Source organism: Mobula hypostoma, chromosome 21 (assembly GCF_963921235.1).
Source record: "Mobula hypostoma chromosome 21, sMobHyp1.1, whole genome shotgun sequence".
Classification (NCBI taxonomy): domain Eukaryota; kingdom Metazoa; phylum Chordata; class Chondrichthyes; order Myliobatiformes; family Myliobatidae; genus Mobula; species Mobula hypostoma.
This window is the reverse complement of record NC_086117.1, coordinates 8,196,404-8,212,757: the sequence shown is the minus strand read 5'-3', so window position 1 is coordinate 8,212,757 and position 16,354 is coordinate 8,196,404. Positions and strand designations below refer to the sequence as shown.

The 16,354-nt window shown below is 42.3% G+C and overlaps 1 protein-coding gene across 3 annotated transcripts in view; it reads left to right on the top strand.

Moving 5' to 3' along the window:
* The window catches only part of golga1 (golgin A1), an 89,875-nt gene that overhangs the window by 51,858 nt on the left and 21,663 nt on the right, over positions 1–16,354 (top strand). For 2 of the 3 annotated variants that reach the window (XM_063073390.1, XM_063073388.1), the window contains 3 exons: positions 3,250–3,352; positions 4,548–4,708; positions 15,265–15,411. In XM_063073390.1, the coding sequence (XP_062929460.1) occupies positions 3,250–3,352; positions 4,548–4,708; positions 15,265–15,411 (411 nt within the window). The remainder of the gene's footprint in view (positions 1–3,249; positions 3,353–4,547; positions 4,709–15,264; positions 15,412–16,354) is intronic. The other variant, XM_063073389.1, reaches the window with a different exon arrangement.

Below are 16,354 nucleotides of genomic sequence, written 5' to 3'. Positions count from 1 at the left end.
AAAGAATAATCAGAAGTTAGTAAAATACTTTCCTTTCGCACTTGATTTTAATTGTAATGTTGGCCGTAGATTGTATGATAAAGCTGATTGTGATGACACTGCCACCTTGTGGTTCTCAATGGAAGACAGCGATTTTTATTGCTAACCATGCCCCTTAGCGTTGGAAGAACACAAGAGTAGGCCATTCGACCTTTCAAGCCTTCCTCAGCATTCAGTGTGATCATTGATCTGTGCTGCTCTCAACTCCTATGTAGTTTTAAGAGCTGCCCACAATTCTCTTTTATTGTCAGTTCCTCAATCTTCCAAAAACATATCAACCACCAACTTAAATATATCTGATGATCTGATTACAAAGAAAGCATGACAGCTATATTTCATTTGGAGTTTGAGGAGACTTGGCATGGCACCAAATACTCTTTCACATTTCAGCAGATATACCCTGGACAGCATTCTAATTCTTCCAATCATTATCTGGTATGGAGGGGCCACTGCACAGGATCAGAAAAAACGGCAGTAAGTTGCAAACTCAGCCAGCTGCATCATGGGCATTAGCCTCCCCTGCACTGAGGGCACCTTCAAAAGGTGACGCCTTAACAAGACGGCATCCATCATTAAGGACCCCATCACCCAGGACATGCCCTCTTCTCATTGCCACCATCAAAGAGGAGCTACGGGAGCCTGAAGACACACACTCAATATTTCAGAAACTGCTTCTTCCCTCCGTCATCAGATTGCTGAATGGGCAACAAACCTTGTAAATGGCCTCACTATTTTGTTTGCTCTCTTTTTGTTTCTCACTGTCATCTATAGTTTTTTTAAATTATTATGTATTGCAATATACTGCTGGCTCAAAACAACAAATTTCCCAACAAATGCCAGTAATACTAATCCTAATTCAGAGATTCACCATCTTCTGAGAGAAGAAATTTCCCGGTACTTCAGTTTTAAATGACCAGCCTTTTACTTTGCAGCTTTTTCCCCTTGTTTGTGACTCTCACAAGCGGAAACAACACTTGTACCCATTCAAGCCCACTTAGGATCTTATATGTTTGAATGAGGTCATTTCTCATTCTTCGAAGTCTAGAGGTCTAGCATCTCTTGATGGCACAGTACTGTCAATATTAAGCCTGATGAATCTTACTGGGACTGTCTCCAATGGTATATCCTTTTTTAGATAGGGGACCAAAATTGTGCACAATGATCCAGGAATGATGTCTGTACATTTGTTAAAAAAAAAACCTCCCTGTTCTTAAACACTCTAAACCATTCTCAATAAAGACCAACGTGCCATTTGCCTTCAAACTCAGGTTTAATATCACTGACATATGTCATGAAATTTGTTGTTCTGTAGCAGCAGTACATTGCAATACATAAAAAAATTATAAATTACAATAAGAAACTTGTATAGAATATAAATTAAGTAAGTAGTGAAAAAGAGATCAAAAATAGTCAGGTAGTGTTCATAGATTGGTTTATTGTCCACCATTCAGAAATAGTGGTGGAGGGGATGAAGCTGTTTCTAAAATGTTTAAGTATGTGTCTTCAGGAACATATACTGAGTGATGGGTTTTTTAAAAAAATTATGCAACCTTTTTGAGGCTTCATCTTTTGAAGAATGTCTCAGTACTAGGAAGTCTAGTCCCCATAATACAGCTGGCTGAGTTTGTGACCCTCTACAGTTTTATACTTGATACTTTATTGTCGCCAAACAATTGATACTAGAACGTACAATCAACATAGCGATATTTGATTCTGCGCTTCCCGCTCCCTGGAGTACAAATCGATAGTAAATATTAAAAATTTAAATTATAAATCATAAATAGAAAATAGAAAAATGGAAAGTAAGGTAGTGCAAAAAAAACCGAGAGGCAGGTCCAGATATTTGGAGGGTACGGCCCAGATCCAGGTGAGGATCCGTTCAGCAGTCTTATCACAGTTGGAAAGAAGCTGTTCCCAAATCTGGCCGTATGAGTCTTCAAGCTCCTGAGCCTTCTCCCGGAGAGAAGAGGGACGAAAAGTGTATTGGCTGGGTGGGTCGTGTCCTTGAATATCCTGGCAGCACTGCTCCGACGGCATGCGGTGTAAAGTGAGTCCAAGGACGGAAGATCGGTTTGTGTGATGTGCTTCGCCGTGTTCACGATCTTCTGCAGCTTCTTCCAGTCTTGGACAGGACAACTTCCATACGAGGTTGTGATGCACCCTAGAAGAATGCTTTCTACGGTGCATCTATAAAAATTAGTGAGGGTTTTAGAGGACAGGCCAAATTTCTTTAGTTTTCTCAGGAAGTAAAGGTGCTGGTGGGCCTTCTTTGCAATGGACTCTGCCTGGTTGGACCAAGTCAGGTCATTTGTGATATTGACCCCCGAGGAACTTAAAGCTTTTGACCTGTTCCACTTGCGCACCACCGATGTAAATTGGGTCGTGCGGTCCGCTGCTCCTGAAGTCAACAACCAATTCCTTCGTCTTGCTGACGTTGAGGGATAGGTTATTGTCTTCGCACCATGCCACCAGGTTCTTAATTTCCTCTCTGTACTCAAACTCATCATTACCCGAGATAAGGCTTACAGTTGTTGTGTCATCAGCAAACTTATATATTGAGTTCGATGGAAACTTGGCTACACAATCATGGGTGTACAGTGAGTACAGCAGGGGGCTGAGTACACGGCCTTCTGGGGCACCGGTGCTCAGAATGATTGTAGAGGAGAGCCTAGCCCCTAATTTTACAGCCTGGGTCCCATCTGTGAGGAAGTTGAAGATCCAGCTGCAGATCTGAGTGCTAAGGCCCAGGTTCCGGAGCTTAGGAATCAGTTTATTTGGAATGATGGTATTAAAGGCAGAGCTGTAGTCAACGAAAAGGAACCTTACGTATGCGTCTTTATTCTCCATCTTTACTGATCCTGTGCAGTGGCCTCTCCATACCAGATGATGATGCAACCAGTTAGAATGCTCTCCACAGTACATCTCTTAACTATGTACTGGAAGTGGCTACTAACTTTGCTCTGAGTAGAATTTCACTCCATTTGTTCTCTCTCCCTATTTGATTCCTTTTTGCTAAAGTGCATGACCTCACACATCTCCACATTAAACTCCACTTGCCGGGTGGTTCCTTCTGTAGGATAGGATTTTTATGATTATGATCCTTTACAAATGTTGTCATCTGTTGTCTGGGGAAGATACACTTGCTGGCACTGCTGATGTTTTACCAATAAATACAACATAAATTCATTTTCACTTTTTTCACACTGATAGGTGTTAACATTAACAGAAAAGCTGGAAGAAAAAAATATTTCTGTCTTGCAGAAAGTTAAAGATTTCATCAAAATGGAAGAAGATTTTAAGAAACTTGAGCAAGGTTTGAACATATATAATTTATTAGCGATCCAGCAATATTTTAATATTTTCAAAGCTTTGAACTGTATTTTAGATCTAGCTAAGGAACATCCACTTTTACCTTAGCCTCTGAGAAACATTGATCATTATACTTAAATGAGTAAAAAACAAAATCCACATGTGAATTTTCAAGGTCAGTGTGTGGTTGGCAATGCAGTTTGATTTTAATTTTACAATGTACTCAAACAACTGATATGAAAACAATATCATCACAGCCATGTCTCTGAGTACAGAGTAAGTGCCTGCAAACAGTTGCATACTGCATACTGATTTGCCCAGTTTCCCCTGGGCACTTTCTGCTAAGTAATTATAAAACAGCAAAATCTGAGGCCTTTGAGCCATGTGAATTAAGTCACAGAACTGCTTGATAGGGACTGGAAACGATTAGTCATTGTTGGTCAAACATCGGCTCCTTAGAGACCTGTTTTCTAAATCTGCATTTGGATAGATTTTGGGAAATCTTCAAAATTCTTGTTTTGTTCTAGTCAATGTAAACTGGTGGCCACTTTATTACGTGGATTGAGGGGTGGAACCTTGTGCGGTCTTCTGCCACTGTAGCCCATTCATTTCAAGATTCAACATATTCATTCAGAGATGCTCTTCTGCATGTCACTGTTGTGTGATTATTTGAGTTACTGTTGCCTTCCTGTCAGTTTGAACCAGTCTGGCCACCCTCCCCTGACCTCTCTTATTAACAAGGGCGTTCTTGCCCACAGAACTGCCACTCACTGGATGCTTTTTTTATTTTTCACACCATTCTCTGTAAGCTCTAGAGACTGTTGTGCATGAAAATCCCAGGAGATCAGCAGTTTCTGAGATACTCAAGCCACCCCGTCTGGCACCAACAAACATTCCACGGTCGAAGCCACTTAGATCACATTTCTTCCCCATTCTGATGTTAGTCTGAATAACAACTGAACCTCTTGACCATGTCCGCATGCTTTTATGCATTGAGTTGTTGCTACCTGATTGGCTGATTAGATATTTGCTTTAAAGAGCAGGTAAATAGGTGCACCTAATAACATGGCCACTGTGTGTATTTTCTGTTTGTACTTGCTAAAATTGAGTGGTATTTCACTTACAAATGAAGGGTTCTTAATTACATATATTTAATTGCAATCAATTGTTATAAATTTGTTATCCTAACATTTCCCTAGATAAGGAAGCTCTAAGGTCACAATTGCATCAGCTACACATTGAAAGTGAAAGTTATAAACGTTTAACAGTGGAAAGAGAGGGGGCAGCCCAGAGCCAGCTAACTGATCTTGAGCTGAAGGTAGCTGAGAGCCGGCAACTACTGGAGGCCAGTGAGAGGAAGGTAGGTTATCTTTTTATCTCAATCACACACTAAGTTTTGAACCAATTGTTACTCCTGGTGGTTGGGCACACTACACTTATAACACAACTGTAGCTCAGTTTATTTTTGTTCCTTGGAGACTTTAAGTGACCTGTCGTTATTTCTGAATCAATAAAAAAAAAGTACAGCCATTTTGTGAGAAAGAAATATGCATTGCAACATTTGAAAGGCATTTGCATAAGAAGACACAGGCAAATAAGAATAGTGTAGGTAGGCATCATGGTCGATATGAGCCAAGGGACTTGTTTCCAGCTGTATGTGGAAATAAGCTTTTCAGCCTATCTAGTCCATGCAGCATAGTTCCATGATTCTGTCATTCTGATCATAGTTAATATTAGCTCGTGAGCCTGGAATCCTTCCTGCAAATTCCAGGCTTGTGAACAGCTGTTCACACCCCCTATCTCTAAAGGCTTAGCATGTTTGGTAAGGTTTGTCTTTGTTTGCAGTCTTCCTGAAGGTCAAACTGGCTCTGCAACATCTCTTCAAGTTCCTTATCATTCCTAGAGAAATACGGGTATCTGTGTGGCTTACATTTCTGCTGCACATTTCTTTAACCCTTAAGTTACTTAACTAAGCTCATATCGTGCCTTATAGAGTTAAAAAGTCAGAGAGAGAGAAACAGCCCAGAAATATCCTTCATGACCCACTGAGTTTACAATGACCATCAACTACTGTTTTATATCATTAATGCTACTCTAATCCTCATACCTGTCAAATAATGATTATGTAACACCCTGGTTAACATTTATTACTGCTGTGCTGTAGGTATTTCATTTTAGCAGTTCTGTTCTGCTTTCAGCTTGTTTGGGTTTGAGCTAAGGTAAGAGGCTTGTTATTCAGCTTAGGAATGTGCTGTCAGCCAATCAGGATAGTGGAACTGGGAGAAGGTTCTGGAGAACGCTGGGTCTTTGTTGGCAGGAGCTGGAAGAAGACAAGGGGAAAAGATGGCTGTTGCACAAGGTACTTTGTGCAGATGATTGGCTTCAAGTAGGAAGAACCAATACTACCGTGGGAGACCGGTTTGTTCGAGATGGATTTTAAGCGACGTTCGGAAGTTGGGGTGTGCTTTCATGCAGACCGAGGGTCCAGCGTGTGAGTGACAGACAAGTTCAAGATGAGCTCCAAATCAAGTGCACATTTAGCTATTCAAGAGTAATGGGCCCTTTTTGTTTTTTTTCTTTCTTTCATTTAATAATTGTTTGTTTCTCGCTGTGGAATGCAGTGGCTGTTAGCAAGGGTTTTCCAGAGCTGACCAGTATAAGGGGGTTTCATTTGTTGGGGTATCGTCTGGGATTGAGTTCATTGCATGTTGTGTGATTGCCCTGAACATTGATCAAGTGGGTTTGTGTTTAAGCCTGTGTTAAACTATTGTCCAGAAAAATGATTAAGATGTGGTTATGAACACCGTAGGGATCGAGCGTTGGTGCGATTGAAAGAGATTAACTATAGCTAATGCTTGTGTTTTGAGTGGGGTGGATATCCGTAGCTCAGACAAACTGTTGCTTAGGACTTAAGTACTGTTAAAGCATTAGGACAAGTTACGATCATGGAGTGGCAATTTGAAAGATGTAGTGTTAGTTCAGACTAGCACTGACGTAACGGGGGTGGATCTTCCTGGTACTATTGAAGTACCCAGAGAGACAGGGTCGTGGGCCGTCCATACTTTCAGAGAAGAGGGGACTGTAAGCCAGGGCGCAGAGTTGAAAGTTGAGTTTCCCGTAGCTGAGGGTGGAGACTTTAAAGAAAAGTTGCTCTCATTTCTGCAGAGTGAGGAGAAGGAGTTATTTGATGTGCTAGGTCTAATGAGACCTTCAGTTGTTGATTTAAATTCTGAGCTTGCTTTGGCTATAATATCACTGCTTGATAAATGCTGAAGTATATCTATGGAGAGCCAAAGTTATTATAGGCTGCGAGTGTTCTCTGGGTCAGGCCCACACCCAGTGGGGAAGAAGAATGAGACTTGGGCTGAGCAGACATCTCAGTTACTGTATGAATGGCAGTGCTCAGATAATATGAAAAAACAGAGATAGGTAGAGAGCTTAAAGGGGCTGGTGGCTGATATAGTGAGGTTCCTCAACGCAGAAAATCCATTAGCCATGTCAGCTAATTACCTGCAAGCTCTGGAAGATGCTTTCGGCACTGCTGGAAGTGCAGCCAGTCTTAGGATGAAGTTTAGGCACACATTCCAGGAGGAAGGAGAGAAGTTGTCTGCCTGTATTTTCAGGTTGGAGAAGCTACTGCACTGTTTGTGCCACAAGGGGGGCATTCAACTGTCTGAGAGAAATTGCTTAAGTTGTGAAGTTAAGTTGCAAGTTGTGAAGGGCAGCTAACACATGATGTGATTGCTCTATATATTCGAATGACCCACATGCTGTGCCTTCCTCCATCTTCTACCGAGTTACTCAGCAAAGTCGGAGAAGAGGAACATGCAATGGTGGAGTGGGAGACCCCCATAGGTAGTAGCCTCTGTTGCTGAAGTGACCCTTGATGATCTACTTACGGGGGTGTTACAGGAGTTCTTGGCAAATTTGAGATCTAAGGTATCTCGGTTGATATTGGCAGGTACAGTCACCAAGCATGAAAAAGCCGATAGGGAGCCTGATTCACTGATGGGACATGCTAAGCAGAGGGCTGCTGCTGACTGGGAAGCGACTGGTATTTTCTGTTACACCTACGGAGAAGATGGACATTACGAGCAGGAGTGTGAAGGACAGGAATATCTTTGGAAAGTAAATTAGTGGTTAATCAAACAGAGAAGAAAAAAAGTAAAACTACAGAGGGATCCAATAAAGCAGTGGTCCCCAACCACCGGGCCGTGAGGAAACGATATGATTTGGCGATATGAGTCAGCTGCACCTTTCCTCATTCCCTGTCACGCCCACTGTTGAGCTTGAACGCACGCGAGGTCATTACCGGCGCATCATCCATGTCAGCGCGGGAAGAAGATCAGCTCCCCGAGCTTGCAAGTGACGGTGGGCTGAAAAGTATGTTTGACATAACATCTCTGCCGGCATTCTGGATCAAAGTCAAGGCTAAATATCCTGAGATAGCCATGAAAGCACTGAAAACATTGCTTCCACTTCCGACGTATCTCTGCAATGAATGCAACGGAAACTAAATTGCGGAACAGACTGGACATAAGGAACCCCCTTCGAGTATCGCTGTCTCCCATCATCCCTCGATGGGACCATCTTGTTTTCAGGGAAACAAGCCCAGGGCTCCCACTGATTCAGCAATATTGGTGTGTTGCAATGATTTTATATGTTCATACGGGGAAAATATGTGCTGTGTGTTTAATATCCAAACGTTACTTAAATGTTATGATGCTATTGACTTATATAACCATTTAACAATTACAGCACGGAAACTGGCCATCTCTGCCCTTCTAGTCCGTGCTGAACGCTACTCAGCCCATAACCCTTCATTCCTTTCCTGTCCATATACCTATCTAATTTTTCTTTAAATGATAATATCGAACCTGCCTCTACCACTGCTACTGGAAGTTCATTCAACACTTACTTCAAGCTCCCCTGTCCTCCCCTGATAATTGACTTATCACTATATTCATGCGAGGAAAATATGCGCTGTGTGTTTAATATTAAATTCGTTAGATAAACCCTTTTAGAAACGAAACTGAGTGTATTAGCCACTTATCACCTATATTCCGGTCGTGATCAACACTCCCGCCCCCCCCAAACAGAATCGTCAAAAACGATTTGCAGGAAAAATTGGCACGTACAACACGCATGCACACTGGTGCCCACGCAAGGCTTCATGGTCATTGTAGTGTTTCTCAGGGTGAACCCAACGTATTTGACTGCTACTCTTGTCCGTTGGCAACCCTACCTCTCCCCCCCCCCACCCCCCTCGGCCAGTCTGCAAGAATATTGTCAATATTAATCCGGTCCACAGTGCAAAAAAAGGTTGGGGACCCCTGCAATAAAGGAGTGGGCTGACGTTTTGGAGAGAATATGTTCCTATCAGTGTATTAAGGGAAGCACCAAACACTATTCCTGAGGTTTAGTGGAACCATGCTCTGATGTATCCATGTGGATTGTAGAGCTATACTTGACACAGGTTCTCGTGCTACTTTGCTTTATAGCTCCTTTTACAACCAGTATTTGATGCATTTACCGTTGACACTACTCAGTGCCCTTGAGTCTCGGGGGCTCAGTACTGATGAGTACTCCTACGATGGTTACTTGTTGTTGAAGTTAGCATTTTCAGAAGCTGATGTTGGAGTAACTGAGACTATTGACACACTAGTGTTGGTCTGCCCGGATCCGGTTGAAGAAGGTGGAGCTTCCATTCTTGTGGGAATAAATACCGCCATTGTGAGCAGGCTGATGGGAGTATACAAGGAGAGAAATGGAAAGAGCGTTTTGAATACCTTGTCCATTCACCCTGTGGTCAGAACTGCTTTTGAGGAGGTGCAAGTTTTTCCTAAGCAGGATGATGAGCAGAAAAGAGGAACTGTGTGGTGCACACAGTCTAAACCTGTCGTGTCACGTGCTGGAGGAGTAGCTAGAATGACAGGAACCTGCAAATTTGCCGGAATGTCCGAGGAATAGAAAAGAGTTTAACTGAGAAGATGTTGGGACATGAAGATGAGGTTTCTACTGAAGTGGTTGATGTTGGTTACTCCAGGAGTACTTGCCACATTATCAGAGCAACTGAGTACACCCCTTTCCGAGAGAGGTCTTGCCAGTTAGCACAAGTGGAGGGTGTGGATGTTTGGCTGCACCAGCTTAAATTGACGGAAGTTAAATTCAGTCATGGAGCAGGGGGGCCTGAACTGCCAGAAGACACTCCCCGGTAGTAAACAGGAAGGGTCACAAAGGGTGGTTGAAGCTGGAGGAGCTGAAGATGAGATAAGAAGGTCTCAAAGAGTCAGGAAGCCCCCAGATAGGCTAGCATATGACACACCAGGGGAACAGAGTGTTGCATTATCCCTCTGGTGAGATGTGTCACTACCATTCGGAGGCCCTGACGTCACAAAATTCCTATGAAAACTGTATTGATGATGGGTTAATAAGGTTGAAAGTCTTGAGGACATGACTATTTTTGGTTGGGGGTGGTGGTGAGTGTAACGCCCTGGTTAAGATTTTTACTGCTATGCTGTTGGTATTTCATTTTAGCAGTCCGTAAGAGCAGTCTGCTCTGCTTTCAGCTTGTTTGAACTAAGATAAGAGTCTTGTTATTCAACTTGGGAAATGTGCTGTCAGTCGATCAGGATAGTGGAATTGGGAGAAGGTTCTGGAGAACACTGGGTTGAAGCTCTTTGTTGGCGGGAGCTGGAAGAAGACGGGGAAAAGATGGCTGAGGATGCGGTCCCTGTTGCACAAGGTGTCATGTGCAGATGAATGGCTCTAGGAAGGAAGAACCAATGCTCCTGTGGGAGACCTGTTTATTTGAGATTGACTGCGAGCAACGTTTGGAAGATGAGGTGTGCTTTCGCACAGACCGAGAGATCAGTGTGTGAGTGACAGACAAGGTCAAGATGAGTTCCAACTTAAGTGCACTTTGACAGTTTTAAGAATAATGGGCCCTTTTTTTTTCTTCCTTTCATTTAATAACTGTTTGCTTAAATTAACATTCTTAAATTGTAATTGTATGCAGTGTACAATCTGTTATTTTTGGCCAGGGGCAGTAAATCACACAGCATTCACACTAACTGGGGCTTGGGTGGAAGACATCCTAACCTGATGGATTTGGCGGGACCGAAGTCGTATACACCCTAGATGTACGAAGCCGGTCAAAGGTGGGTTTATCGCCTTGGAATCCAGTGGCTGTTAACGAGGGGGTAACAAGCCAGTTTTCCAGAGACGCCCAGTATAAGGGGGCTTCGACTACAATTATTCACAATTAGAACAATGATAAGTTTGGCATTATTACTGCTATTATTAATGCTCAATTACCAGAAGTTTCTGATAATCTATAAAATGTGTGTATTGTTTCTGTCTTTTAGATGAAATGGAAAGTAATTAATTTATGATAATCATTCATTGAAAGCATCACTGAAACAGCCCATTTGGCACACCATTGTTTTTATTCAACACACAAAAAGCACTGCAAGAGCTCAGTAGGTCAGGTAGGATCTGTGGAGGGAAGTAAACTGGCAATGTTCCTGGCCGAGACCTTTCATCAGGATATGAAGGGTCAGAGCTTGACTGCTCGTTTCCCTCCATAGATTTGGTCTAACCTACTGGATCTCCAGCAACTGCAGAATCTCTGTGCAGTATTTTCTAGGTCAGAATATTGTGCAGTTTAGAAGGTGTCTTGAAGATAAAAGGAGGGGATGACTTTACAGGAGACCTGGAGTGAAGAGTACATAAAATCAAAGACACAAGACATCCCGCAGATGCTAGAAGTTCAGAGCAACACATCAAAAATATTGGAGGAACTCAGCAGATCATTTGACTCCTTCACCACTTGGACTGTGAGGCTTCCAGAAGGTGACTTCCACTTCTTCGTCAAGAGCTCTTAAGCATAGAAAATAGAAGTTAGAGCCGTAGGTGTAGTTTATATGGATTTCAGCAAGGCATTTGATAAGGTACCCCCATGCAAGGCTTATTGAGAAAGTAAGGAGGCATGGGATCCAAGGGGACATTGCTTTGTGGATCCAGAACTGGCTTGCCCACAGAAGGCAAAGAATGGTTGCAGACGGATCATATTCTGCATGGAGGTCAGTCACCAGTGGTGTGCCTCAGGGATCTGTTCTGGGACCCTTACTCTTTGTGATTTTTATAAATGACCTGGATGAGGAAGTGGAGGGATGAGTTAGTAAGTTAGCTGATGACACAAAAGTTGGAGGTGTTGTGAATATTGTGGAGGGCTGTCCGAGGTTACAGCAGGACATTGATAGGATGCAAAACTGGGCTGAGAAGTGGCAGATGGAGTTCAACCCAGTTAAGTGTGAAGTGGTTCATTTTGGTAGGTCGAATATGATGGCAGAATATAGTATTAATGGTAAGACTCCTGGCAGTGTGGAGGATCAGAGGGATCTTGGAGTCTGAGTCCATAGGACGCTCAAAGCAGCTGCGCAGGTTGACTCTGTGGTTAAGAAGGTGTACGGTGCATTGGCCTTCATCAATCGTGGGATTGAGTTTCAGAGCCGAGAGGTAATGTTGCAGCGATATAGGACCCTGGTCAGACCCCACTTGGAGTACCGTGCTCAGTTCTGGTCGCCTCACTACAGGAAGGATGTGGAAACCATAGAAAGGGTGCAGAGGAGATTTACAAGGATGTTGCCTGGATTGGGGAGCATGCCTTATGAAAACAGGTTGAGTGAACTTGGCCTTTTCTCCTTGGAGCGACGGAGGATGAGAGGTGACCTGATAGAGGTGTATAAGATGATGAGAGGCATTGATCGTGTGGATAGTCAGAGGTTTTTTCCCAGGGCTGAAATGGTTGCCACAAGAGGACACAGGTTTAATGTGCTGAAGAATAGGTACAGGGATGTCAGGAGATGTAAGGATTTTACGCAGAGAGTAGTGAATGCGTGGAATGGGCTGCTGGCAACAGTGGTGGAGGCGGATACTTAGGGTCTTTTAAGAGACTTTGGATAGGTACATGGAGCTTAGGAAAATAGAGGGCTATGGGTAAGCCTAGTAATTTCTAAGGTAGGTACATGTTTGGCATAACTTTGTGGGCCGAAGGGCCTGTGTTGTGCTGTAGGTTTTCTATGTTTCTATGCTTCTAATAAATGCCAGCCTTGTCAGATGTGCTGATGTCATGGAAATAACTGGGGAGAAAAAAGAATGACCTTTGGTTCAGTTATTGCTGTCTTGTCTTCCTCTGTAATCTGTGTCTCTGTCTGCTGTCCAACCTTTCCTGCACCATTCACAACATAAGGAACTGCCAGAACTTAAACTCCTTAAGGTTACCCACTAGTCAGACCCGATGGTTTCAAAAATCTGGAATGTTGTGATCAAAAAGTAAGTTTAAAAAATACATTATTATTTTAACTGTCATCAAAGTTATTTGAGATGTAGCACTTTAAAGATGAGATTGACTGTTTTACAACTAATTAAGCACTTTCTGAAACACGAAGAATTGTAAAACAGTGGCATTTTTTTCTAATCTTCACTCTTTCTAGTTTCTGCAAAAGAAATATGATCTTGGAGTATGGTACCAAAACCCAGCCACTGTTACACTCAACTCTGTGTTCTGTTATTGCCTTTCCCTTTGTACTACCTTGTACTTGTGTTCAGAATAACCTGTATGGATGGAAAGCAAAAATATTTTTTTTCACTGTATCTCAGTATACGTGGCAAGAATTTACCAATTGTCAACCATCGATGAGTGACCCGCACAGGAGTCTGGAATTCCATCAGGAATTCTTAAATAACGATTGAGAACGTTGATTAACTTCATTGATTCAGCAACGTTGCAGCCAATTGTGGCATGTCTGCCTCTGTATCAACAACATTAGCTGGTTTAGCTTTGATGTGAACTTGTGTCTTTTTAAGTTTAAAATTGGTAATGTAATTGTGTCAACGCTCATCAAAGTTGCTGGTGAACGCAGCAGGCCAGGCAGCATCTCTAGGTAGGGGTACAGTCGACGTTTCGGGCCGAGACCCTTCATCAGGACTAGGTACTCACTTTCTCTAAAATTAGAGCGAATTTCATTTGAACCCATTTAGTTTGGGGATTTGGAAACTAGAGGTTGCTTGTTCCTATGGCAAAATGTTATACACTCAGAGTATAGACTTGTGTTCTAGACTTTTCTCAAACTCTTTATTTTGTTCCAAGGCCAAAATAATATATAAGTTTGCAACATTCTAAATTCAAAACCATGAGTGAGGATGATTGAATGAGGACTTTTCTCTTTGAAGCAAAGGAGGATGAGAGGTGATTGAGGTGTACAAGATGATAAGAGGCTTGGACAGCCAACATCTTCTGAGGGTGGAAATGGCCAACATGAGGGGGCATAATTTTAAGGTGATTGGAGGAAAGTATAGGGGTGATTTGTGAAGCAAGTTTTTTTTTATATACAGAGAGTGGTGGGTGCGTAGAACACACTGCCAGGTGTGGTGGTAGAGGCAGATAAAGTTCAAAGTAAATTTGTTATCAAAGTACATGTATGTCACCATATACAATCCTGAGATTCATTTTCTTGTGGGCATACTTAATAAATCCATATAGAATAATGACCAGAATAGAATGAGTGAAAGACCACACCAGCTTGGGCATTCAAACAGTGTGCAAAAGGCAACTAACAATGCAAATACAAAAATAAAGAAATAATAATAATAAATAAATAATAAATATCAAGAACATGAGATGAAGAGGCCTTGAAAGTGCATCCATAGGTTGTGGGAACATTTCAGTGATGGGACAAGTGAATTTGAGTGAAGTTATCCCCTTTAGTTCAAGAGCCTGATGATTGAGGGATAATAACTGTTCCTGAACCTGGTGGTGTGAGTCCTGAGGCTCCTGTACCACCATCTTGATGGCAGCAGTAAGAAGGGAGTGTGACCTAAATGGTGGGGGTTCCTGATGATGATGGATGCTGCTTTCCTGTGACAACGTTCCGTGTAGATGTGCTCAGTGGTGGGAGGGCGATATCTACTACCTTCTGTAAGATTTTCTGTTCGAGAGTAACAGTGTTTCCATACTAGGCTGTGATGCAGCCAGTCAATATACTTTTCACCACTCATCTATAGAAGTTTGTCAGAGTTTTAGATTTCGTGCTGAATCTTGGCCGACTCTTAAGGAAGTAGAAGCATTGCTGTGCTTTCTTTGTAATTGCACTTGTGTGTTGGGCCCAGGACAGTTCCTCTGAAATGATAACACCAAGGAATTTAAATTTGCTGACCCTCTCCATCTCTAATCCTCTGATGAGGACTGGCTCATGGGCCACTAGTTTCCTCCTGAAGTCAATTATCTGCTCCTTGGTCTTGCTGACACTGAGTAGGAGGTTGATGTTGGCACCACTCAGCCAGATTTTTCAATCTCCCTCCTATATGCCGATTTGTCACCACCTTTGATTAGGCCTGTAACAGTGGTGTCATAAGCAAACTTGAAAATGGCATCCGGAGCTTTATACAGTCTTAAGCATATAGCGAGTAGAGCAGGTTGCTAAGCACACAACCTTGTGGTGCACCCATGCTGATGGAGATTGTGGAGGAAATGTTGTTACCAATCCAAACTGACTGGGGTCTGCCAGTGGAGAAGTCCAATTGTACAAGGAGGTATCGATGCCAAAGTCTTGAAGCTTATTGAATAGTTTTGAGGGAATTATAATATCGAATGCGAGCTGTAGTTAACAAAGAGCATTCAGATGTATTTTTGCCATCTAGATGTTCCAGGGTTGAGTGAAGAGCCAATGAGATGGCATCTGCTGTGGATCTAAGAGACCCTGAGATGGGCAGATGGATTATAGGAAAATGGAGAGCTATGTGGGAGGGAGTGGGTTAACAGATCAGCATGAATATCATGAGTTGAGGGTCTGTACTGTGCTGTAGTGTGTAATACCAAGAGCTCAGTTAATGAAATCCAAATTGCTCCTGCAGGTAACCGCTCTGGAAGCAGAACTGATGGCCCTCAATCCCCCAGAAAATGGTGAGAAAGAACAAAACGGAGATGTTGCAATTGCAGATGCCATGCAACTTCAGCAGGACAACCAAGATTTGGAGCAGCAGTTGATGGAGAAAAATAAGGTTAGCCACACAGGAAATACTTAATTCACTGTGGTTTAGAAGTTATACTTCCAGTTTACAACCACTCTAGGTGTTAACTTTGGGTTTTAATAGTGTTTGAATAGGGGTACTTAACGGACTTTTGCTTGTAATTAATATTCACTGGTTGAAATGCTGCTTTTTTCTGTCTGTGATGAATATCTTGAGTAGTTCTAACATGCCACTTTCATTATGAACATTGTTGTTTCACAGTTGTGTTCTCAAAATGGTTAAATTATAAAGATGTTTTATCACATGGAATCACACCTTTCACAGCATCGCAGAGTGTTCTATAGCCATTAAGTACTTGAAACAAAGGCAACATTGTAGTCTGAAAATATAGCAACTGGTTTCCGTACTGCTCGCTCACACAACTGCACAATAGCCACTAAATAACATGCATATTAGTAACGTTGAGCGGGAGATAAATATTAACCAGTGTGTTGTGGGGGGGGGGTGGGCTTGGTTTACACTGGACAAAATATTTTTTCAAAAATGTTGCTTCCTCAGAATTTTTCTTTGTTTATGATAGACCACTTGAAACTGGACACAAATATAATTTCAGTCTATGTGTATCATGTAGGAATTTGGACAAACAAGAAATTAACTTTATTGAATATAATGTGTTTAATTACATACTGGTGCTGACACTTTGCAATGGTTCAACTAAATGTTTTGCTGATGGTTTTTGTCTGTACTCAGTGTCTGGGGCTTTTCACTCAGGTGTCCAACAATAATCATCCTGAAATGATGGATTGCAGTTGCCCTGATACCGTTTGTCCATGACCATAATGTCCTGGTGAAACCTATCACCATGCTCATCACTGACAGCACCAAGATTTATGGGAAAGAAGTCTCAATGGGAATGCAGAAAATGAATCTTTAGTGGCATGTTGCACTTCATGGTTTTATATGCTGTAGTTGC